General features: G+C 37.7%; 1 protein-coding gene across 1 annotated transcript in view; it reads right to left on the bottom strand.

The window, feature by feature from the left end:
• EMB2771 (E3 ubiquitin ligase) overlaps positions 1 to 24,572 on the bottom strand; it is a 119,354-nt gene that overhangs the window by 74,466 nt on the left and 20,316 nt on the right. Inside the window, exons 9-13 of the mRNA XM_089168936.1 lie at positions 20,413 to 20,577; positions 18,060 to 18,550; positions 17,389 to 17,848; positions 16,347 to 16,685; positions 6,342 to 6,425 (exon numbers count right to left, since the gene is read on the bottom strand). Coding sequence (XP_089025062.1) covers positions 6,342 to 6,425; positions 16,347 to 16,685; positions 17,389 to 17,848; positions 18,060 to 18,550; positions 20,413 to 20,577 — 1,539 coding nt within the window. The remainder of the gene's footprint in view (positions 1 to 6,341; positions 6,426 to 16,346; positions 16,686 to 17,388; positions 17,849 to 18,059; positions 18,551 to 20,412; positions 20,578 to 24,572) is intronic.

Genomic DNA, 24,572 nt, shown 5'->3' with positions numbered 1-24,572 from the left:
CTGGTGCTTGACTTGATCTCACCTTACATTATCAATGAAGTTACTATAGCGTGTTGTCCAGATTCTATGGTCAATATAGAGAGAGGCCTCCTTTGCCAATGGTGTCTATCTCTTTCTCAAGAATGTATACCTCCTGATTTACCATATGAGATGGGCATGTTAAGAAGTGGGCCTGCTGAAACTCCAGTAAAGCCTCTCATCTCAAGAGTAAAGATAGTGCATATAGACAAAAGGCAGCTATGAAAGGTTAGTTGGGAGACACATTTATACATACTAAACCTAACATTGCATTTCCAATCAGTCTAGTTAGTCAGTACATGCATGGATCCCAGCTCCACTCAACTCTCCACATAACCACCTTCAAGTTGTGCTTGAGACTGATGCTGATTCGGCAGGTATCCATATGATTGAAGGTCTACATTGAGCTATTGTATGTAAGTCGGAGGTAACCTAGTTAATTGGACAAGTAAGAAAAAGAACTATGGTCGCTAGGTCAAAGTGTTGAAGCTGAATGTAGAGCTGTATACCAAGGGATATGTGAGTTGTTATGGCTGAAAGGGTTACTCCTGGATCTTTGTGTTGATATGTGTTGTAAGGCATTAGTATTAGTAGTTTTATTAATAAAGGTAGAATTGTCTGTTAGGATATTTCATTGTAATAGTCTAACATCGAGAATATCAATTCTTCTTTGCAAGTTACTAATATAAATAAAGGATTGCTATGTCACTCAAACATAAGTCAGGATTTCTCAAATCATTCAACATGGTATCAGAGCCACAGATCTAATCCTCAGATCTAAGAAGTTCAAACACAACAACCCTCAGCACAGCCGCTTCCCTTCCTCTCTTTCACCACCCTCTATCCTGTCCAAACCCTTGCAAGGTCTCTAGAGTTGTCAAGATCCTTCTCCTACCCATTGCCTGGCCTACGATTGGCTATAGGCATCTCGCCTCTCTTTGTGAGTTCTCCTAAAGCCATTGCCCCCATGTTCTTCATCTTCTAAACTCCTTTTTTGTACTAAACCTCTTCCATCCTTGTTCTCCTTAATGGTGAGAACTTTTCTCCTGCCAAGAGATACATTTTACCTATTGATGTTGTGATCTAATTTTTGGATCAGTTTAGTCTATTTGATTCCATGTGATGGCCCTCGATTTAGAAACCTCCACCTGTTCTAGTACATTTAGATTGGAGGATACTCCGGTTTTTTCTATTTTAAGAGAACGTGATTTGTCCCCATTCCAGATGACTTAATGGGACTAATTACTTCCGTAGGTCTCGATCTCTTTCTCTTGTAGTTAGTGCTTGTGGCCTTATAGGTCATCTTCACAGGACTTCAATCAAGTTATCCTCTCCTAGTATGTTCAAAATAAATGGAGGATTGGTGAATGACTGGTCACCAGATTCCTTCGTTGCCTAGGAAACTTATCAAACAGTAGGAAACGATGCACAATGCTTCGAGATTTAATGAAAAATTCATCAGTTGTAACAAAAGGAACTCACCCTATCACAATATTACAATACCCTTCGTGGATACCATCAAACCCTTGACTTCTAAGGGCATTTTACTCCAACCTGTGTCGCTAATGTTGCTGCCTATCAAAAGTGGGTACATAAACTTCGAGTGTATGTAGCAGGCCTAAAGATTGAGTATGATCAGATACAAGCTCAAATCCTCTAATAGGAACTTTTTCCATCATTGGAGCAAGCTTATGTTATGGTTGACACTAAGGACAGTCACAGGATAGCAATAGTGCACATTCAGATGCCTGAAAGATCTATGTTAGTGACTAGTACAAGTGGTAACAAGACTAGTACAAGTGATTCTCGTACACCAATTAAATGTGAGTGTTGTGGTCAAGGGCATTATACCAAGGACAAGTGTCGGAAGCTCCATGGTCATCCAGCAAACTCCTATGGAGGAAGGATTAAAGGAATGCCAATCGGGGAGGAAATCAAGCATTTACCCATCGAGCCAATTCTAACGCACCAATTACTCCAGCACCTCTCTCCTTTGACGAGCTTCAGCACTTGTTTGTGATGAACAGGCTTGACGTATCTTCTTCTGCGCCATCTTCTAGTGCAAGTGTTGCTTCTGTCATAGTTCCCCCTTGAGACACACAACTACCACAGGTAGTTTAGGTTGTTACAGTGTCAACCTATCCCTCCTAGATAATTGACTCCGAAGCAACCAGCCGTATGACTGGTTCTTCATCCTTATTTCATACATATTCCTTTATTCCCTTAGCCTATTATATTCGAATTTCTAATAGTTCTCTTCCATATCTCTGGAGAGGAATCCATTGACAATTCCCCTTCCCTAAAGTTACCTCATGTTTTCCATGTTCCTAAATTTTCTACTAATCTTCTGTCCATTAATGGTCGTACCCATGATATGAATTGCAAAATAACATTTTTCCCTTCTTATTGTGTTTCAGGACCTGAAAACAAGGTGTACAATTGGCAATAGTAAACAACAAGGTGGTTCTATCTGCTGGATAGGTCTCCATCAGCTTTCTGTACGGCCTCCGATTCCGCTTCTCCTGTTACAGTGGCATTATAGTTTAGGTCACATTCCCCTACCCATGTTATCTAAGTTTTTTTCCTAATTTAGTTAAGCATTGTAATTTAAACGATTTTCATTGTGATGCTAGCATTTTAGCCAAGCAAACTAGGCATAGTTACCCTATTTTAAATAATCGTAGTAATATTCATTTTTCTGTCATTCGTTATGATGTGTAAGGTCCCTCTCATACTATTTCTATTTCAAGTCAATGATGAATAGTTGCATTTATTAACTATTGCACTAGAACCACGTGGGTCTACTTACTCCACCAAATGATCAACGTTTTTTCGTGTCTCAAAATTCTCACCAATTGGTAATTACATAGTTTGGGGCAATGGTGAAAATCCTACGCACTAATAATGAGACAGAGTATATAGGTAGGGCATTTTTCTCCTACCTAGCTGACCAAGGGATTATCCACCTAAATAGTTTTCTTGACTCCTCACCTCAAGGGGGTTGCCAAACGCAAAAACAAACACCTTCTTGAGGTTGCCCATTCCCTTATGTTCACTATGCATGTGCCTCCTCAATTTTGGGGGGATGATATCCTTACTATAGCCTATCTCATCAACTCCCATCTCGAGTGTTACAACAACATTGTCCCCTTGAGGCTCTTTTAGGGACAGCAGCCTTTATTGTACCTGCTAAGGTATTTGGATGGGTAGACTATTCCTATAAACATCATCCCCATGATAAGTTAGACCCACGAGGGTTACCGTGTATCTTCCTTGGTTATCTTGCCACCTGTAAAGGTTACAAATGTTATCTTGCATCTTGTCGTATGGATGTTGTGTTCCAGGAACAAATTCCTTTTTTTGCCCCTACACCTCTTCAGTGGGAGAGTACTAGTGAAGAGGCTTGGGTATTTATTCTCCCTTTAGATATCCATCCGGAGATTCTTGTTGATGATCCTCCCTTAGAAGATGGAGTGACCAGGCAGGAGCAATTGATGGATCAAAATAATGACGTGCAAGGGGAGCAACAACCTCCGAAGACTTATCAACGGCAATCCATAAGAGAAGACCCCCCTTCAATACCAAGCTAGTTGGAAGCTTTTGCTCCTAGTCCTGAAGTAACAATTCCAGGTGAGTTTATCTCTGAACCATCTCTTGATCTCTCTCTGGACTTACTGATTGCATTGAGAAAGCAGCCACGTACATGCACCAAACATATCCCCAACTTTGTTTCATATAAGTCATTTTCCCCAGAATTTCAAAACTTTGTTTCCTCTTCGTCCTCTACTTTTGTTCCTAATACATGGAAGAAAGCATTGTCTCACCCAAATTGGAAAGAAGCAATGGATGAGAAAATATGAGCTTTAGAAAATAAGAACGTGCAAAATGGAGTCTTTGCCTACAAAAAAGCAGATTGTTAGGTACAAATAGGTATTCCACATCAAACACAAAGTAAAATGGAACTATGGAAAGACACAAGGTAAGATTGGTAGCCAAGGGTATCACTTAGACCTATGGGATAGACTATCAGGAAACATTTACTCAAGTTAACAAGACGAATACAGTCCAAGCAATTCTTTTGCATGCAGTAAATAAACGATGGATCATGCAGCAGCTAGTTGTGAAGAATGCTTACCTCCACAGAGAAATTTAAGAAGAGGTACACAAGGATGTACCACCTGGACATGCTACCACTGAGACCCATAGGAAAGTGTGCAAGTCAAAAAGAGCCTTATATGGTTTAAAGCAGTCTCCAAGGGCTTGCTTTAGAAGATTTCATAAGGTTATGGTATCCATTGGCAAAAAACAAAGTAATCCAGATCATACCTCCACAGAGAAATTTAAGAAGAGGTACACGTGGATGTACCACCTGGACATGCTACCACTGAGACCCATAGGAAAGTGTGCAAGTCAAAAAGAGCCTTATATGGTTTAAAGCAATCTCCAAGGGCTTGCTTAAGAAGATTTCATAAGGTTATGGTATCCATTTGAAAAAAAACAAAGTAATGCAGATCATACCTCGTTCATTAAGAAAGAAAATTCCTATACGATTGTACTACTAGTGTATGTGGATGACATTGTTATCACAGGCAGCAGTGATGAGAAGATTTCAGCCTTGAAGACCTTCCTCGGGACCGAATTTGAAATTAAGGACATAGGGAAGCTTAGATACTTCCTAGAACTGGAGTTGACTTATTTGGCTAGTGGTATTTCTCTCTCTCAAAGAAAATATACTGACTTGCAAACTAAAACTGGAATGTAAGGGTGTATGCCAGCTGATACTCTTATTGAGCCCAATCTACACTTGAAGGCAAAGGAAGGAGAACCGATTGATAAGATGAGCTATCAAAAGTTGGTAGGGAAATCAATCTACCTATATGATTCCAGACCAAACATCACATTAGTTGTCAGTCTTGTTGGTCACTATATGCATGATCCCTATTCCTCACACTTGGACATAGTTTATCAAATCATGAGATATTTAAAGGCTACTCTAGGAAAAAGAATTATGATTTATGCACAAGGACACTTAAAGATTGAGGCATACACAGATGCAGATTGGGCAAGGTGTCCTGATGATAGAAAGTCTACATTTGGTTACTGTGCTTATGTAGGAGGCAACTTGATAACTTGGAGGAGCAAAAAGTAGGCAGTGGTTGCAAAGTCAAGTGCTGAAGCTGAATTTGTGAAGTACTTAAGTGTTGTGGTTATAGTGTCTACTTCAAGACCTTGGATCCGATTCAAAGACACCTATACAGCTATACTCAAATAGTAAATCAGCAATTAGCATAGCTCACAATCTAGTACAACATGACAAGACCAAGCATGTGGAGATTGACAGGCACTTCATCAACGAGTTGAGCCTAAACTGATTTGTATCACCTTTGTTACCTCTGCCAATCAAAGGGCTGATGTTCTTACGAAAAATTTGAGTATCAAAGTCTTCAATAGTACCATTGGCAAGTTGGACAAGATAAATATCTATGCAGCAACTTGAGGGGGAATGTTGTAAGGCAGTAGTATCAGTAGTTTGTTGACAAGGGTAGAATTGTATGTTAGGATATTTCATTGTAATAGTCCCACATGAGGAATATTTGTTTTTTTCTTTCCAAGTACCCTAATATAAATAAAGGTCTGCTATGTAACTTAGACATAAGTCAAGATTTCTCAAATCAGTCAACAATCTGAAACCTCCTATGCGACTCTAATTGCAAGTCAGAAATTAACAAACCTCATGACCCGAGTGGACAAAGTATATGGAAATTGATCATCACTTCATCAAAGAGAAGATTGAACAAGACCATACCTCTACCATTCATGTTTCTTCTGACGACCAACTGGCAGAAATCTTTACCAAAGGCCTTGACAATTAAGGATTTGTTCCTAATATTGGCATGTTAAGGGGTGCATTGCATGTGACCAAAAAGGTAGAACAGTCAAGATTTGTGTGTTTTGTCCCACATTGGATGGTTCCTTATTTTCTTGTTTTCATTCTCAATCAGAAATGGAGGGCTACATCATGTTGATATACGCTAAATATTTAGTTCTCTAACAGTTCCCTATTTCAATGTATTGTTTTTCATTGCATCCTAAGAAAAAGGGCTCAAAAACAAGCTAAACTATTGAAATGTGACACGGTATTTTATCAAGTTTACTTTCAACAAGGGAACAACTCATGATTACACAGTTCATTAAAATATCGACTAGACTTGGACGAGCTTTGATCTTTATACATCAGAAATGATCCACCAGACAAACATTTTAGTGAAAGAAAGTAGCTACAATTTAAACTCAATCAAGAAAAAAAAATATGATCAATGCACCTGTTGATGGTCCTGATCAGAAGCACTAGGATTTGTAGATGTTTGGATGGCGACAGGCTTTGCTGAGCACAAAAGGCGCCTAACCTAGGAAGAATAAGAGAAGCCTGATGAATTACAGAAGTCACAGACATTCAACAACTAATATTTGAAGAAATGGTTCTTATGTCTCAAAATATAAAATGAGCAAAACTACGCAAAGTTGAAGCATACCACATGCAAATCCATAAACAAACAAATTCTTCAAAAAATAAATACAGCACATCAAAAAGACACCAAAAAACAAGAAACAAAGGTGTAGCATACAGGATTTTTCCTGAATATAGTATCCAATACCATTTGTAGCAAATTGATCATCTGAAAGCATGGCAGAACATCTCTTGTTCAGACATTACAAATATCATGAGGTGTTTTTGTAATCTTTTTTCTTATTTGTACCATATTAATTAAGAGTTATAAGTTATAACTACCCCCTTCCACCATGACTCCGGCACCAAATAATGAAAAGCTAAGATCAAGGGTTATTATATTATTTGCCCAGATTCATTATAGTGTGGGCCTTTTGGGGGTTTTTTTTTTTGGCAGCTGCCATTGATTATGGGAGTTATGCGATGCTGATTATTACTGTCATATGATGCATTTTCGTATTGTTGGTTTACACATAAACCTACTCCTAACAGGGAGATTAGAGATTGTTATTGTTGTTATTGTTGTTATTATTGTGTTACGCTCAAGTCATCAGTTGAAGATTATTATTATTCATTTGTTTCTGTCATACTGCTGTTGTCCTCACCAACAATTTTATCTATTTTTGGTATAAAAAAAGCAATGAAATTTATCAATTGTCCACAACAATTTTATGTTGTCCGGTTCCTAGTAGTCTGAAGTAAAAACAAGTTATTGGCCTAGAGTTATATTCAATATATGTATGATAGTTGTCTTCGACTAATGATCTATACTTTGTTGTTGTTCCAAGAGGCAAAGTTGAATTAAACTTGTAATAGAAGTAGGTGCAAAACCAAGTTATCAGTGCATATCTTGTAGAACAATATTTAGAAGTATTTACCCAAGGTAAGGTTTCTGTTTGCAATATCTTTATTTCAAACAAGTTACATAAACTACTGCAAAGAAAAAATTACCTTGCACATGTGTGTCTATATGGGATCTTCTTGTTGACACCCCTTAAGGTGTTAAATGGTCCATGATTTTACCTTTTTAAGCCTTCCGTATAACATACTATTTTCCACTAATAGGGGTAATGTTTTTCCTTTCACGTGTATGCTCAAAAAAAACAAGACAACGAAAATATTTGAGACATTAGATACATCACTTTCAGATTATTTTGAGAACCCTTTCATACTTGTAATCAAGCCAACCTAAATGTTTTAGGAGGGGAAGTCTCCCTGTAAAATTTCTGTGATCTGTACTATTTCTTGTGTTTTCTTGCTCACTGGCTTACCAGGTGTACCTTGCCTTTTGACTCATGATAATAGGGAGTTGCTCTTGGTTGCATAACTTCTACTGTATCCCTGAAACCACATTGTCTGCACAATTCATGCTGGAAGGTATCTCTACGAAACTAACCTGGCTTGAAACAGAGTTGAACTGTAAGACACCTAAATACTTGGGAGAAGGCTCAGCTGAACTGAGTTCTGGATGGTTAGTGTGTGTGTAATCTAAACCAAAACATTTTGCTGCAAATTGGGTATACACTTGCCAATGAGTCCCACCTTGGTGATTCAGTTGAAAGTCAGCCAGATGAAGTTGCTTCAACCATGTTGACAGTTATCCTGAATTTTTGTCATACATGACGCTCCTTTGAATGAATTAGATTAATTGCTAGATCTCTTAGGATGGAAACGAGTATCATCATTAGTTATATACAGATTTTTTACATTAATTATGCTCAGCCTTTATAACAAATAATAAATAACTCTTTTGTCACAGAGTTGTAGGGATGGGAGATGATTATAAGTGCTGATGAAGTTTCTTCTGAAATGATCTCCCTATAAGATATGCTAATCATATAACCATGCAAGGTAGCAGTTTCATCTGTTGGAGTACTTCAAAGATGCTGCTCGTGGGATTCAAGTAAATGAAAGGAGTTCATTTGTTGTTTAAGTGATCTAGTATGTCTTGTTTATCGGTTAACTGAACTGGCTTGCATGAATTCATGAAAATGCTTTAGCAGAAATCATAGAATTTAAGATCTCCACAAATACATGTAACCATTTTTTTAAACTGTAAAAAGTTGGGGCAGAGATAGCTGAAATATGTTGAGTTTGGGTTACTTTGTTGAGAATTTTGAAAAATTAGTGTAGTCTAACAATCTCCAAAATGAAATTATGATCCATTACTGCTTCTTACATTATAATGATACTTGGTGGTAATTGCAAGTGCGCATGCAGTGTAGACATTGAATCCGATTGTGCAAGAAATTTACAAGTATTTCTCTATTGGTTTGTTTGAAACCAAATTCTACCCTATCACCCGAAGAGTCTGTAATGATATTGTAAAATATTGTGAATTTTAGTGCATCAGTGGTTGATGTCTCGCTAGCTGTAATTGAGAGTTTTGCAGTGATTTTTCAATCGTAAATTTTGGCTAGGTCAAGGGTCAATGGTAGGGGTTCAAGTTTGGCTTTGATGGCATGAACCTACCTTGGCCCACCCTGAGTTTAGTAGGGTTTGTGCTCAAAATTCTGGTTCAAGGATAGGTCAAGGCCGAATAATCTAGGCCAAACTCAAGGTGAAGGTCTAGTGTCTGGTGTGGCACTGTGGCCCAGCCAAGCCCCTACCTGATATTGATTATGATCTTAATATTGGCCCTAATCTCACCTCTAACCTTAACTTCCATCCAAACTTGATCCTCATCTTAACCTTGATTACCCACTAGCGTTAGGTGTACAATTTAAAAGTCTATTGATTATAATCATATGGTTTATTGATTTATGCAACGTAGTATTATTATTATTGGAGTTTTTTACGTATATCTCACTTAAGTTGGGCCAAAGTTTGTGTTGACTCTTAAGGTGGCCTAAGTTATGTGTAACCCACAACTAAATTATGTCTAACCCACAACTTAACACTTCATATTGAATTTTTATGTTTGAAAATTACATACAAAATGTTTGAAAAGTACAGAGACCCACATTAGATAGTTGAAGAAGTCATATCAAATCCTTAAGTTCCCCCTAAAAACACTCAAAATGAAGCAAGACAAATGGAGGAGAAAGAGAAGGCGATTGCAAATTAGTTGGCAACAACAATGAGATTGCCACTAATCACTTGAAGCATTATACCCCTGATTTTATGTGAGCAACTACGTATTAAGTACTTGTATTTATCTTTTTTTATTTATTTTATTAAAAAAGCGTGCCCATTTTGTACATACCATACAAGATTCTATTCATTTTGCCAGAGAAACGTGCCCAACCATACAAGATTTTAATACCTATTCTATGCCAAATTGGGCAAACTGGCACAGAATCATTGCCATACAATGATACAACCCTTAGGTCTCCAAGGAAGAACGTCCAAGGAAAAAGGTAAAATCTTCAAATATCAAGATGACCGATATCTGCGCAAATTTGAGGGAAAATATATTTTAGCGGGTAACAACTGCCAGGATACAACAAATAAACAGGAAACTTTATATCTGCAACAATGTTAGACCTCTAAACGGAAAATTAGCCAAGGTAAGGGACTATCTCCAAAGGTAATAGAGATCATGTTCGCACAGGGTTAAATACCAAGTCTACATCAAGGTTAGATCTCCATAGTGGAAGATTGTCGTAGTAGGGGGCAAATCTCCAAGAGTAATAGAGATCAAGTTTTGCACAAGTCAAATGTCAATTCTATAGCAATGTTAGATCTCCAAAGGGGAAATTGCCAAAATAAGGGCAAATCTTTAAAGGGTAATAGCAATCAAGTTCTATGTAGATCCTAAGAAAGGCACTCAAACAAGAAGAAAACCTATGGGATCTAACCCAAACGAAACAACGCATAATAAAACAAATCAGGAAAAAGAAAAGCAGCAAAAAAAAAAAGATCTAAAAGGTTCATGGGTCCAATTCTTCAAACTAGAAACTTAAACAACTCTCAAAACAGCAATCTCAAGAAGGCTTTGATACCATGTTGGAATTTGAAGAAATTATTGCTCAAAAGGTATATCTCATTCATAGGCCCCAATGGGGGTATTTATAATTACAATCTCAGTAAATCCCATTCTAAGTAGGAAAAGAAATACAAAAAACAAGCAAATAAGCTAATCTTAGATTTATTAGGAAATCAATCTAACACCAAATAGGAAACCAAAATAGAAAATATAAGATAATAAAATATAATTAAAAGAGGGGATTTAAAGGGGAATTTTATTCCCATTAGGAAACCTTAGTCGTACTTCCAACAAAATGGAATCAGTGCTAACTTGTTACTTACCTGTAACACAGTCTTGTAATGGGCCGAGATGGTGATGGAGTACCGAAGGCAGCCTGCAAGCACTGCCAAAGGAAATCCTTCAAATAGAAGACCCTAGTTGCTTACTCTATCACATGGAGGTCCCTTACCATTGATGAGAAGCTCTACTAACGCCTTGTTGTTAGGTAGCAACACACCCTTTATTAATTATATTATGAAATCTGAAATCTTATCAATCTGAAATCCGAATCTGTTACATGCATAGGCCTTGCATTAATAGCCTTGAACTAACTTTCCTACTTGTATTCAAAATAGAAACTAACTTGAATTCAAATGGACTCTTACTAATAACCTACTAACCTAATAAGGACAGTTTATTCATGTGTATCAGGCCCTTGATAAGGAATACTTAGTGTATCAAGGCCTGATAGGGTACATTACTCTTGATCAGGTACATACTCTTGACTGGTCTTACCTAGTTTAAACAAAATAAAAATCTGTTTTTATATTTGGCCTAAACAATAAAGTTATGGGATAATAGAATAGGCCCATGACCACACAAGCCTGCTGAACAGATGCCCAACACAAGTATCTACCAACCCTATGTTGATTTTAGAAGGAAATTGTCCAGTTTGGCCTCCTACCTGCATCAACAATGCTTCCCTTTCAATTATGTTGAAGATCATTGTCTCCATAAAGGTTCTTGTAGTAAGAAACACATTTTGGGGAGGAAAAAAAATCTCCCTTGAGACTAGTGGTAGCGATTGAAAGACAGCTTCCCTCTTCTAGTTCACTTAGCAATCCCTAGTTGAGTTAGTTTTCAAGTTGTTTTGGTTAGTACTTGAAATCTTGTTCAGTTTGGGCTTGTTTTTCTTTTCATTCTCAGTCTTCGTATTCCCTTTCCTACTCAAGGGTGGGCTTACCTCTGATTGTAAACTATAAATACCCCACTTGGGGCTATGAGGAAAGTATTTTTTTCCCCGAGTAGTAACCTCTTAAGCTTACAACAGTTCTTCAAGTTTCAGATTTAAAATGGCTGCTACCATTAAAAACTGCAATTCAACAGCAGAATCTTCTAGAAAATACGAGACTTTTTTTGTGAATTTTCTTTCCATGCTACCCCAACGAACGGATCATCATCCTCGTTGGACCACATCACCACCTCCATGAACCTAGCACTAAATCAAAGCCTCATCCACATGAGAATAGCCAAACCCTAAAATCATGCCTTTCCTCAGAATTCGATCTACACAAGAACCTAACCCTCTAACCTAATTCTGCTCCATCAACCACTGGACTTCCCCAAGATTTGGAGCATAGCTATTATTCACCAAGTGCAACCCCCCACCCCCCCGGGACAAAACAAACCAAAAAAAAAAAGAGAATGAAAAGAAGAAAAGCAAAAAAACCGATCGAAGTTACAGCAAAATCCTCCCATTGGAACCCTAATTCTTGAAAACCCTAAGTTGTTCCCAAAACCCTAATTTTTAAAGAAACTTATTTCTACCCATTAGAATTGTCCCAAACTTGGACCAATTCAGTGCTACCCTATCCCACACACTCTATAGTCTATCCTAATCTTGACCACAAATCTTTCATCCCAAAACCCTAAAAGAGATACCTCATCACCCTAACTATATCAACCCATCAAATTGTTAAAATCCCACCCAATAAACAGACATTGTTAGACTTCATAATACCACATACTATAAGACAATACTGTTAGGATTAACCAAACTATGATCATTAGAGATTAAAACCCAAACACCCTGTTAGGATTTCAGTGCCAATTATGAGCCTAGGGACCTAAATAAATTGAAAATGAAGAAAAAGAATAGAAGAAGACAGCAAAATGAAGAAAGCTTGCACATGTGTGAATCCCCCTATTGAGTCTTAATTTATAAATTAGAAACTAATCTCAATTTATGAGAACTTTCCTAAACTTAGTTACAGCAAAAAATTAGATATTCCATAGATTACATAAGATCTCCCAAATCTATTAAAAAGGAAACTATCCTAGGGAGATAACTTGTCAAGCAAGCAATAAGGAAAATAGAAAGTAAACTATATATTGCCACGCTAAGCCATAATCATCAATACCTCTCAAGCAAGAACATAAAAATCAAGGGATCCAGCTTGGAATAACAAGAACATATATCAAAAAACTTCATCAATCTTGAGCATAAGTTGCAATAGTAGATGTTGGTAGACACTAAAAGAACTCCACCCAAGAGATAATCAATATCAACATAAATAAATAATCTTCATGTCAAGCAATCCTTCTAACAATGAGAATAATAGACTGTACTGTGAATTCACAAGTATAGCAGCAACAAGAACATCAAAGGCATAATGCCAATAATAGACAAGGATCTCTAAAACAGAAGATAAAATGCGTAGCTCCAATGTCCACACAAGCATATAAAGAATGCATCTCCACTGTCCACACGAGTAAATAAAAAATGCCGCTCCAATATCTGCTCAACTAGAACAGGTGCAGCTCCAATGTCCGCACATAAGCTCTTTGCAAGAAGACAAATAGTAGGCAGTAAGTATGTTCAACGGAAAGTAGATAGAGCCTCAAACAAAGGTCTCTACATGTCAAATATCGGTATTGTTAACCAAATAGGCTACATAGGGATTGCAGACTTAATAAGTAGGTAAAATGGCAGTATAAGTTAATACAGACCAAGTAGGTATGTAAAAAAGGCAGTAGAGGTTACCATGGACCAAGTAGGTAATAGGTAGTAGGTAGTTATGTTGGAAAAAGTCCCCACAGATAATATTCTTCAGAAAGTCTCAGGTAGTTATAGAAAAGTCTTCAATCTCCTCCTCATGTTTAGCATTACACGTGAACAAATAATGGCAACCAATTACCAGCATCTCAAAGTATTGAGCATAGAAGAAATCCAATAAGTAAAAGTAGTACTCACAGGTCAATGTATCATTCACCAATAAAGTTGATCAAGCAACAGTAAATCGTCTCACAGGACAAAATCTTGTTTATCAGGGGGACAAAAAAACTCCGGACGACCATTATCACACAAACAGGGCAGCAGTAAATTAAATCAGAAGAAAATTACTGAACTAGACTTGAATCTCAGAAGTGCTGTAGTTGCAAGTTGCAACAACCCACTACCATATGCAGCCGTGGCACCCACAATAATATTCAAAAACCCTAGCAGAATCTGGGCCAACAAGGCAGAGAATACCTTGCTGGTGCAGAATAGAATAAATTCATATCAGATATGTTTGTCAGAAAGAGGGGGGGGGGGAGGCAACTACTGTAGTACAGATTCGAATAAATTCATAGTTCATCAAAAAACCAATCTCACAGATACTCGCTAGTGCAGTCTGGTCTTCAGAAGGAAAGAGACATCTCGTGCTATTCCAGGACCATAGCAGCAAACTTCTGCTGGATCTGAAACAACAACAGATCTCGATCTGAAGAAAAAATAATCTTAACCTCCAGGTCTTGGTAGAAGTATTAGATAAAAGAAAGGCTGAACTTGATTCCAAAACAAATAATGGAAGTAGTAGTGAAGCAATATGGTACCAGCAGAATTTTTTGTAACTGGAAAAATTCAACAAAACAGGAGCAGCAGTAGTATAACTTCTAGCAGAACTTATAGCATCAAAAAATAGTGGATAATACTTAGCTATTTCGATCCAAATGGTGCGCCTATCTCAGCAGAAATCAAGAGGAATCGCAGGACATGATTATAGGTTAGACAGAACTTCAGATTTGAGCAAAAAGCAGGACAGTAGCAGCCCGGTTTGAATCTAATAGGTAGACATACCTTCAGAACTCCTGGGCTTTTTTGTAGTATTGATACGCAGATATTTGATCGATTAAAAGTCGAAGAAGAAAGGATAATCATTTGCATAACTACTGCAGACAAGGTTGGAGCAGCCCTAGATAAGGAAGAAATGGGAAAAAGAAGAGAAAAAAAAACTGAGCAGTGGAGGGAGGATTTCCTAGGATGATTAAACCTACACTCGTACCATGTTAGGATCTTAATGCCTGTAATCAGCTTTGGGACCTAAAGATAATTGAGAAAGGAGAAGGCGAAAGGGAGAAAGAGGAGAAAGCTCAGACATGTGCCTTCCCTGTTAGTCTTTATTTATAAATTAGTAACTAGTCTCAGTTTACATGTGCAAGAATGTCATGAAGCAGGAGCTGCCAGGTGGAGAGTGCGTAGTGTACCGCTGCTTTGTGGCCAAGGAACAGGAGTGCGCAGTGCCAGTGTCTTCGCCTAAATGTATTATGCATTGCTGGGAGGAAATGGTAGTGGATGAGGAGATTGAGACTGAGAAGAGTAGGGAAATAAATATACTGGCTTAGTTTAGGGGTCTAGCCAGTGGCAGTTTTGAAAATAAATTCTCTCTTTTTAATTTATTAGTGTATTACAGACAACTATAGTTGACCATGGATGTCAAAATGATATATTAGCACTGAATATCATTGATTAAAAAAACCAGAGCAGTCAAGGGAGGAGTTCCTGGCTGATTAAACCTGCTCTAATACCATGTTAGGATTTCAATGCCTGTAATCAGCCTAGGGACCTAAACAAAATTGAGAAAGAAGAAGAATAGAAGAAGACTGGGAGAAAGCTCGCACGTGTGTGAGTCTCCTCTATGAGTCTTTAGTTATAAATTAGGAGAAGAAGGAGAAGGCGGAAGGGAGAAAGCTCGCACGTGTGTGAGTCTCCTCTATGAGTCTTTAGTTATAAATTAGAACCTAATCTCAGTTTACAAAAACTTTTTAAGCAAAAAGTAAATATTGCATAGATTACATAAGATCTCCCTAGTCTACTAAAAAGGAAACTATACTAGGGAGATAACTTGTCAACCAAGCAACAAGATAAATAGAAAGTCAAGTATATCTTGGCCGTGCTAAGCCATAATCATCAACAACCCCTAATTGCATTTGGCTGACCCTACCCATACTTGACTGAAACCAAATTGTTCCATTGAGATTCTAGCTTTTGACCTTAGTTCCTTCAAGCCTACATCAGGTAGGGGATAACCTATTTCCAGTATTTACAAACCTGGGCATAGTTCTGTAAATTACCTTAAAAGCCTTCTTCATAAACTATGTTATAACTGATACAAAGCCTAGTTCTGCTTCTGAACTCTCAGACGCCCCCCATTTTGATTTAATCGCTTTTGTGTCCTAGTTTCTGTTTACTTCTTCCAACAGAGTTCTAATCGCTTTTGTGTCCTAGTTTCTGTTTACTTCTTCCAACAGAGTCCTAAACTGATTTGGATTAATGAAAATGCCGATATATTTATTAGTTTGTTCTTTATCACTCATAGTGGACAGTAGCAACCTGAATTAGAGTTTTAGAATCTGGATTTGCATATACCAGGCCTGGGGTAAAATAATTCAGACCACCATATAAGCCTGGTAACATCAGACAATCAAGAGCTTCTTTTGCTTAAGTTCCCTGGATGAAAAGATGGAGGTTTCGAACAAATCAATGAGAATTTCATCATAGAATGCATACACACTGACATAAATTAACATGTAAGAATGAAAAATTCAGGTTTCAGGCTTTATTGGAGCAGTGCAAAAAAGAAGCCAAACCTCATTCAGCCGCAGATCTCGACCATAGCGTAGCTGTGTACTGGAATTAAAGATATGCTCCATGCCATCTGCCATAGATCCATCAAGGGAATCAGCATCTTCAAGCTTGACACCTTCCAATCCTGTAGGATCAGAATTTGATGAAGGAATCGTAACTGGGTGCAGACGTAGCATGTAAGGAGTAGATATAGAGATCAAATTCAAACTCATTCGGGATTCAATTTCCTTGGATTTTCTCAAATGTTCAACACATGACAGTGCCAAATCTTCCCGGCCAATTAGAACATAAGCAGCTGCAGGCCAGTCTGTGGGAGGAGATTCTCGACAACGGTCCAGTGCCTACAAATTGCAAAAAGAATGATCTATTCAGCAAAAGAGCAATACAATAAAGAGGAGAATCGTGATGATGGTATTTTTTACTTTTTTGTATACTATTGTTACCTCAGTTCCTACAAATTGTATGATTCTTTCCCTGTTACTCTGTTAGCATGACCAATGTTGCCATTGGATGCAATGCAGCCTCCATGGACGTCAATCCCAACCCAACCCCCCCCCCCTTCAAAAAAAAAGGCAGGAAAAAAACAAAAGAAAACGTGGTCCCATGCAAGGAATGAGGATCTCAACAGCCTCAATTTTTGGAAACATTTGATGCTTGAGTATGGCTTAATTTGTAATCACCAAAGCAGGGGCAAATTGAATGGATGACAATCTTCCATTTAGCATAATAAGAAGTTTCAGTAAAATATTGACACTTTGACAGATACTTTTGTTTTCTTGCACACCATTAAAGACAGTGATATTATATTAAAGAAAGGAGTTCATGCATGATCAAACACAGGAATGTAAGTTGCTTCAAATAGATGGATGGAGGGTTTTCATCATTCCTGTTGCATTGTCTCCATTGCACGGTTATGTCTATGATTATGCACCGTGCGGAGACATACATGTTTTCCACTAAACCACACACGTACAATATATTGTTGAACATATTCACAAGTCCATGTTGTGCTATAGAGTTTAAAAGAAAGAAAAAGAAACTCACATGACGGAGAGGAAGAGATACACCAGCAGGTAGTAAGTCCAGCTGCAAGAGTCCAAATCTCTCCGCAACCATTGCCAAGACAGTAAGCTCCTCAGGAGAACCGTATGATCCTTGGGCAACATTGCAATAAACCCCCGAAGACAGCTTCTTGCCTTGCCTTTCTGTACCTAATAGCAGACCATAAAATGATACTATCTTCCGTGACCAACTCACTACAGAACCTCTATCTTTACAAATTAGTGGCGGAAGGTCACAAGTATTCGCCATATGACAACCATGTTGCAAACAGCTATCAAGCCATCTAAATAAACAAGGTGGTGTTCTAGGAGAAGTAGCAGTGTGACAAGTCCCAAGTTTACCCGCAAGATTGGGAAAATCACGGACATAATAGTCCAAATAGCTTTCCTCACCCAGAAAAGCAGCAATATTACACAATAGAACAACCAGACGACCCAAGTCCCTGAAAGCCAGAATATTGCAACATTTAGTGCATAATATGAAAAAGAAATGCACAGAGAACAGACACAAAAAGTAATTTTACCAAACAGTAACTCTTCATTGTATCAGAACCTTAAGAAGAAGGGGGGGGGGAAATCAGCAATAGAACCATTTTTTAGGGGGGAAAAAGAACAATAAATGACCAGACATAGATACAATGACCTGAAGCTCACCGTTTACAAAGATTAATGAGTTTCAAATTTTCATACAGGGCATGCAAGCAGTCCAAGGTCTCCATGAAAAAGTGAACAAGGAATGAGGGTGAGCTTTGTTTACCCTCCACCAGTGCAGTAGAACAATCAAAATCCCACAAATCACATGATTTTGCATGAGAATTAGTAGTAATATATGTACATTTATCATAAGCCTGGTGGTATTTGCTAGTAATAAGAAATTCCCATGATGATTGAGGCTGTGGATCTGGTGGTTTTTGAACAATGGCTCTAGAATATTTCTGACACATACGCTTTAGAATATCACAAAAAGATTCCCATTCTGCATCAACACAAGCATCAGCCTCAGACAAATAGTTAGATTCACTATCTCTCCATAGAAGACCAAGGAAATTATCATAGAAGTTGGACCGGAGCCCCTCAGCCATCACTGAGATGCAATCATTTGTCAATGAAGAAGAAGGACTTCTGCGTAAAGCACATCTAAACATCTGCAAGAATGACAAAGAACTTGAAAATCAGTAAATTGCCACATTAATAAATGTAGAGAGTGTAAAGATGATCTTTATTAACCTAGAAAAAGCTTATGATAGAGTCCTAGAAACTTAATTTGGCGAGTACTAGAGAAAAGAAATGTTGCAAGTAAATATGTGGATATAGTTAAAGTCTTAAAGATATGTATCATGGTTCAGTGACAAGTTTAAGAATGGTGGGGGGGTAAAAGGCAGTGAATTTTCTATAACAGTTGGGCTACATCAACGATCAGCTTTAAGCCCATAAATGTTTTCACTTATAATGGATGAATTAACCAAATACATTCAAACTGAGGTTCCTTGGTTTATGCTTTTTGTGGACGATATTTTTTTGATAGATGAGACACAACTAGGGACTAATGCCAAGTTAGAATCATGGAGAGCAACTTTTGAATCAAAAGGCTTTAAACCAAGTAGACTGAAGACAGAATATGAGAATATCAAGTGTGTAACTTTGAGTGTCATCCAACAAATGATGAGGTGGCGTCAGATGAAACTTGCTGAGTAGGAGATCCATTACACAATTAGTTTAGGTATCTTGGATCAGTCGTAAATAAAGAATGTAATATAGAGGATGATGTTTCACAAAGAATTAAAATAGGGTAGATGAAGTGGAGAGGTGTGTTCAAGGTCATGTGCAATCGACGTATTCCTTTAAAGCTCAAAGGAAAATTCTATAGGACCATCCTTCCATAATGCATGGTGCGTAGTGTTGGAATGTTAACACGCATCATATAGATAAACTCATTATAACAGAATGAGGATGCTAAGATGGATGAGTGGCAAAACTATGAAGGATAAGACAAGGAATGATCATATTAGAGCTGATTTGGGAGTAGCTCCAATAAATGACAAGCTACTAGAAAGTCATTTGAGGTGGCACAGGCATGTCCAATGGAGGCCTATAAATGCCCTGTAAGGAGAACCAATTTAATTCAAATTGAAGGAATTAGAAGAACTAAGGACAGACCTATAATAACCTTAAGAGAAGTGGTGAGAAAGGATATGGATAGCTTAAGCCTCGTATCTAGTATGGCCTCAAACAAAGCTGACTGGAAGCCAAGAGTGTATGTAGACGACCCCCATTAGCTGAGACAAGGCTTGTCATTGTTGCTATCGTTGTTGTTGAATAAATTTAATAAAAAGATATATGTTTTAACAGCAATGCCAAAACTTTGTCCAAGCTATTGGGGAAAATTTCAGCATCATAATTATTTGCACCAACAGTGAGGAAAGCAAGACAAATATTTGAGCTATATAAGTTTTGGCATTAAAAAAAGGTAAATATTTCAAGTGCTTAGAAGCTCTATATCATCAAGAACAAGTGAACCGCTATAGCAGAGCATGAGTTGCATGTCTTAACCTTGCTATCTCTTCACTTGGTGAGTTGGTATTGAGGTAGACCTAGACAACATCAAACATAAATTGGAGCAACTTCAAAATAGTTTAAACAATGAAAACCTAAAATCCAGAATGGTTATGTTTCCTTTTTCTAGCTTAATTGCCCAAATTTGACAAAACCAAATGGGTCGTTACTCATTAGTAAAGCCTATTTAACAATCTACTTCATTCCAGATTTAGAAGAAAATATTCCAAAAAGGTTGGGCATGGGTTGTCAGGTAATCCCACCCGACCATGTTACACCTCTATTATAAAATGTCAGTATATCACAGGGCCAATTAAATATATTTGCTCCATACATGCTTACAGCAAAGATGCCCTATTAAGGATCATGGAATCAGCAGATCCTTAAATCTCCGAATTATTTTTTACACATGAATGTTCTCAATCAACACAACAACATGAAAATAATAACTTACCTGTCCACTATTAACAATTACATTAATTCGTCCCTCCACAGCATCAGCTAATTCGGTGATCCTTAAATCATGTGACGTAGCAGTTGATTCTGAACCACAATCCAGCACCAGACCTTGGACAAGACCAGATGGCAATGAATACCGACAAAGACACTGCTTTCCTGACTGCAATTTTCACCGATATAAGTAAAAACAGATACGAACTGAAGTCAGATATTAAGAAGGAAAAAATATTTGATTCTAAATAGGAAAGAAAAAAAAAAAAAAGAAGAAGAAGAGAACACAAGAAGGAACTGTGAAATAGACGGAGAAGTTCCCGCTCAGGAAAAAAAACTGTAGCATGAAAACTTGAAAGGGATACATCTTCAAATTGAGTAGGAAAATGAACACAACAAAAGGACAAGTAATGCTCCCATCCCCACTGCCCAATTAACTTTTGGCAGAGTTGTGAGTGGACAAGTTGATAATGCAAACAGAAACACATACTACATACAACATCTGAAATGAGATGAGACACAGCCTTGTAGTAATGCCATATAGAATATTGACCATATTCAATTACCAGTTGCACATTCTGTACATTAAACCCTTCTGCATTATTAAATAAAAATTCAACTTTGAAGCTCTTGTAATTAACTCCTTCTGGTCAAGGGAAACGAAGTTCCAGATTGCATAGAGCACTCCATCATAGGAGAAGAAAAGAGCTGAAAATACAGGACTGAGGAGCTCACAACATAAGTTGCTTTGGGGATTTTCCTGTGAACCAAATTTAGGGTTTAGAGTATTCGACTATGCCCTAGAATCGGGCTCACTGCAGGATAATCTCTCAGGGAACCAGCAGTCTTCTAGTGTTGTAGAAGCTTGAAATGGAAGATCTCTTGGGGGAGTTAAGGTTCACAAAGGTTAGGGTCCGGCCTAGAACGTTTTTTGCCAGACTTGGGATTGAAGGAATTTGGGTTTAGGGATTAATACTATGTAGTAATTGCAGTTTCATGTACTGAATTTAGTTTAGGTTTAAGTTTCAGAAGTCTTAGAGGTTAGGATGAAGGGTAGCAAGGTTCAACTGCTGCTGTTTGTTAATTTCAGGTTAGGGTTTATAGTTTAGGGCTTAGGAAAGGGTATGGGGTTTCGATTGGGCTAGGGAAGAGGCTATGGTTGAAGTTTTAATTTTAGACTTAATCCTAAGTGGCTTGGGATAGATTTGGGTACCCTACTTGGGTTAAGACTCTTAGAAAGTCAACTAGGATTAAAGGGAAGGTAGAACAGGAGTGGGAGATGGTAATCCTAAAGGGGTTTGAGGTTTGGTTGAAAAATTTGGGAGTTACCAGGTTTCTAGTAAAGATAGGGTTTAGGATTTCTAAAGGTTGAAGATGAATTGCAGAAAATTTGTAAACCTATTGGATGACGGCTTGATGGAGAATCTAAAAGTAGGACCGGGGTAAGGGAAGAGGTGTGATCCAACTAGATGGGAGAGGGGGTGATTAGGGGTTGGGGATCTAAGAGTTTAAGGGACGGGGATAGGTGCTGCCGCAAGGAAGGAGAAGGGTGGGGGATGCTTGTGTTGGCTAGGGGAGAGGGAAAGGGGGGCTGTAAAGGGGAGAGGAGGGGCTGTACTTACTTGGGGTAGAAGAAAGTTCCTGGAATTGTTCAACTCCTGCTGGAACTTACTGGAGCTTGAAGAGAATGGTTAAAAAACACCTGACAAAGCCACCGCAGACCTCCCAAGGAAGCTCACAACTTGTTTCCTCAAAACTCTCAGTTCAATTTGCACTTACAAAGAATGGAAGCTTTATCTATAGCCTTTAAAAGAAACAAACTAAGACACTCAAAGTAGGAAACATAATTGACTTCAATTTGACTCTCTAATTCTAATTATGACTCTAACTTGACTAACCTCTATCATAACTTGCTCTAGAGACTAGAGAGATCCAATTTGGATTCTAAGAGTAAACAAGGGGTTCTAATAAAAAGTAGACTCAAACTAGGGAATGCAACACAAGTTACACAACCAGGAATGACACGTAGACAAGGACTCTGCAATAAAACACAAACTAATGAGCCAAATAAGAAAATAAAAATAGATCTAGGGTCCTGACAATTAGCTGGACTTGATAGAACCCTGACCTAGGACCCCAAGAAATTGCAAAATGACCAAATACCCCTGGATAGAAATAGGGGTTGTAGGGTTTGGGGAAGTAACCCTAGGCCCTATGCAACCCCTGGAAACAGTTTACATCCAGCTATTCATGAACATTTAACTATCATGAAAAACAAATGACATGAAAGATGTCATACAAAAAGCAAAGCATACCAGATGGAAGTATACAATACTTATCAACCCCAATAAATCAATACAAGCAAAAACTCACTCAGTTAATAGTTGAAAGGCTTTGATTTTCCTTTTCTGATAGATATAAACAATTTCGATCACATTGTTTGTTGGTAGTACCAACTTGTACTACATTGGTGATCGTATGCAAAGTCTTATTCAGCTTCAGCATAAAAAGTAGTCAGATAATCAAAATGCTGCCCTATAGTGAATACTTATGAGCTGATCGTTGTGGCTTCATAGAAATTTCTTAATTTGTTAACCATTCAAAGTTACTGAGTCAACAGAGTAGACAGCAATTTAATTGTAAAATCCAGTACAAACTTTGGTAGTTCATGAGGAATAAGACAACCACAATATTATGCTTAACATCTTAAAGCACGAATACCAAAAGTGAATATGCTATACAATGTGCAAATTGACTCACAGCAGAGACATCAAAATCCAATCTTAACACCTCTACAACCTCATTGACTCATATAACATTCAATTGTCTGCAGTCCTTCAATACCTTAAGAACTTCATTGAAATTGCACGTATATATTTTTCTCTATGAATGATGGTATATAAATTTCTCTCTCTACAAATGATGGAACTAGGTGGACTAGGTGAGTAAATGAAGTGGCTTCAGGGATGAATGATAGAATTAGGTAGACAAAAAATTGCATGTATTCCAGTTTCCATGTTCCTTACATCTAATTCAAGCATGCCAAAATGATATATATTGTTAAACAAACAGTGTGGATATTAAAATTCAAATCCAAATTTAGGCCAAAAAGAAATTTGATAAGTTGATAATTCTTGAATCCAAATCGAGAACCAAATCATGATTCATGAGCAATTCTCCATCCAAATAATTACCGAAACCTAATCTGCTAACCATGAGCCAGATCAAGTGCAGGGCCAGAGTTTAGACCCATGGCACATGGAATCGGAGAACTCCCATGGTAGAAGAAACTAGTTCATAACTGAGGACTCCCAATTGTACTGTGACAAGAAGGCTGTCATTTAAATAATTCATAATTATGTACATCATTATAGTACAGAAAACATTGAAAATGATTGGTGTTCATCAAGGAGACAATGAATTCTGTTTAAATTTGCACGCCCTTCGTAAAGAATGAGTATCAGCTGGCTGATGCATTAGATCAATTCATTGCAGTTCCAATCCCTCGAGTAAGCTGTGCCTGCATGACCCGTGTACCAGCTTGAGGCATGTGGTGAGGGTAGAATGGGAAATAAGCACATATATATTGACCATAATCCATGCATGCACTAGCCTCTAGTTGAATTTTCAGGATTCAGATTAATTAAAATTATTTAGTATATACGAACCAAAACCGAAGCCAATCCAAAGATTCATCATGAGGATTGATCCAATATCTATCACTAGCTACTTTCAGTGAACAACAAGATAGACCCAAATAAATTAGGTGTGTGAAACATGAGGGCTGCTTTGTGGAGTTCAGAGAATATCATAGAAAGGTGATATCTCTCTACTGCTAGTTCTGATCTTTCTAACCAGGCGATCTCTTTCTACCGCTGTTAATCATATTATTCTTATTCTTTTTTCCTTTCCTTCCGATTCTCCTGTTACCTCTCTCCTCTCTTCTACTTTGCATATCAGATTCATAATGCTTGTTTATTCTTCTGATAATCTAATTTGAAATTCGAAAATCTGTTTGAATCTACTTTATTGAGCTTCTGCTATCTTATTGTGTCTGTCGCTGCTTCTTAGAATTCTGATTGATGTTGTTATTCTAATTGTTCTGTTAGTTTTCCTCAAACCCCAAGGCCTTTTCCATAATAACTTATTTTGTTGTCTGGAATC

The sequence above is a fragment of the Hakea prostrata genome, chromosome 1 (genome assembly GCF_041222555.1).
Source record: "Hakea prostrata isolate BN-2017 chromosome 1, UWA_Hpros_2, whole genome shotgun sequence".
NCBI lineage: Eukaryota > Viridiplantae > Streptophyta > Magnoliopsida > Proteales > Proteaceae > Hakea > Hakea prostrata.
The sequence above is the reverse complement of the archived record's forward strand: the minus strand, read 5'-3'. Positions and strand labels throughout refer to the sequence as shown.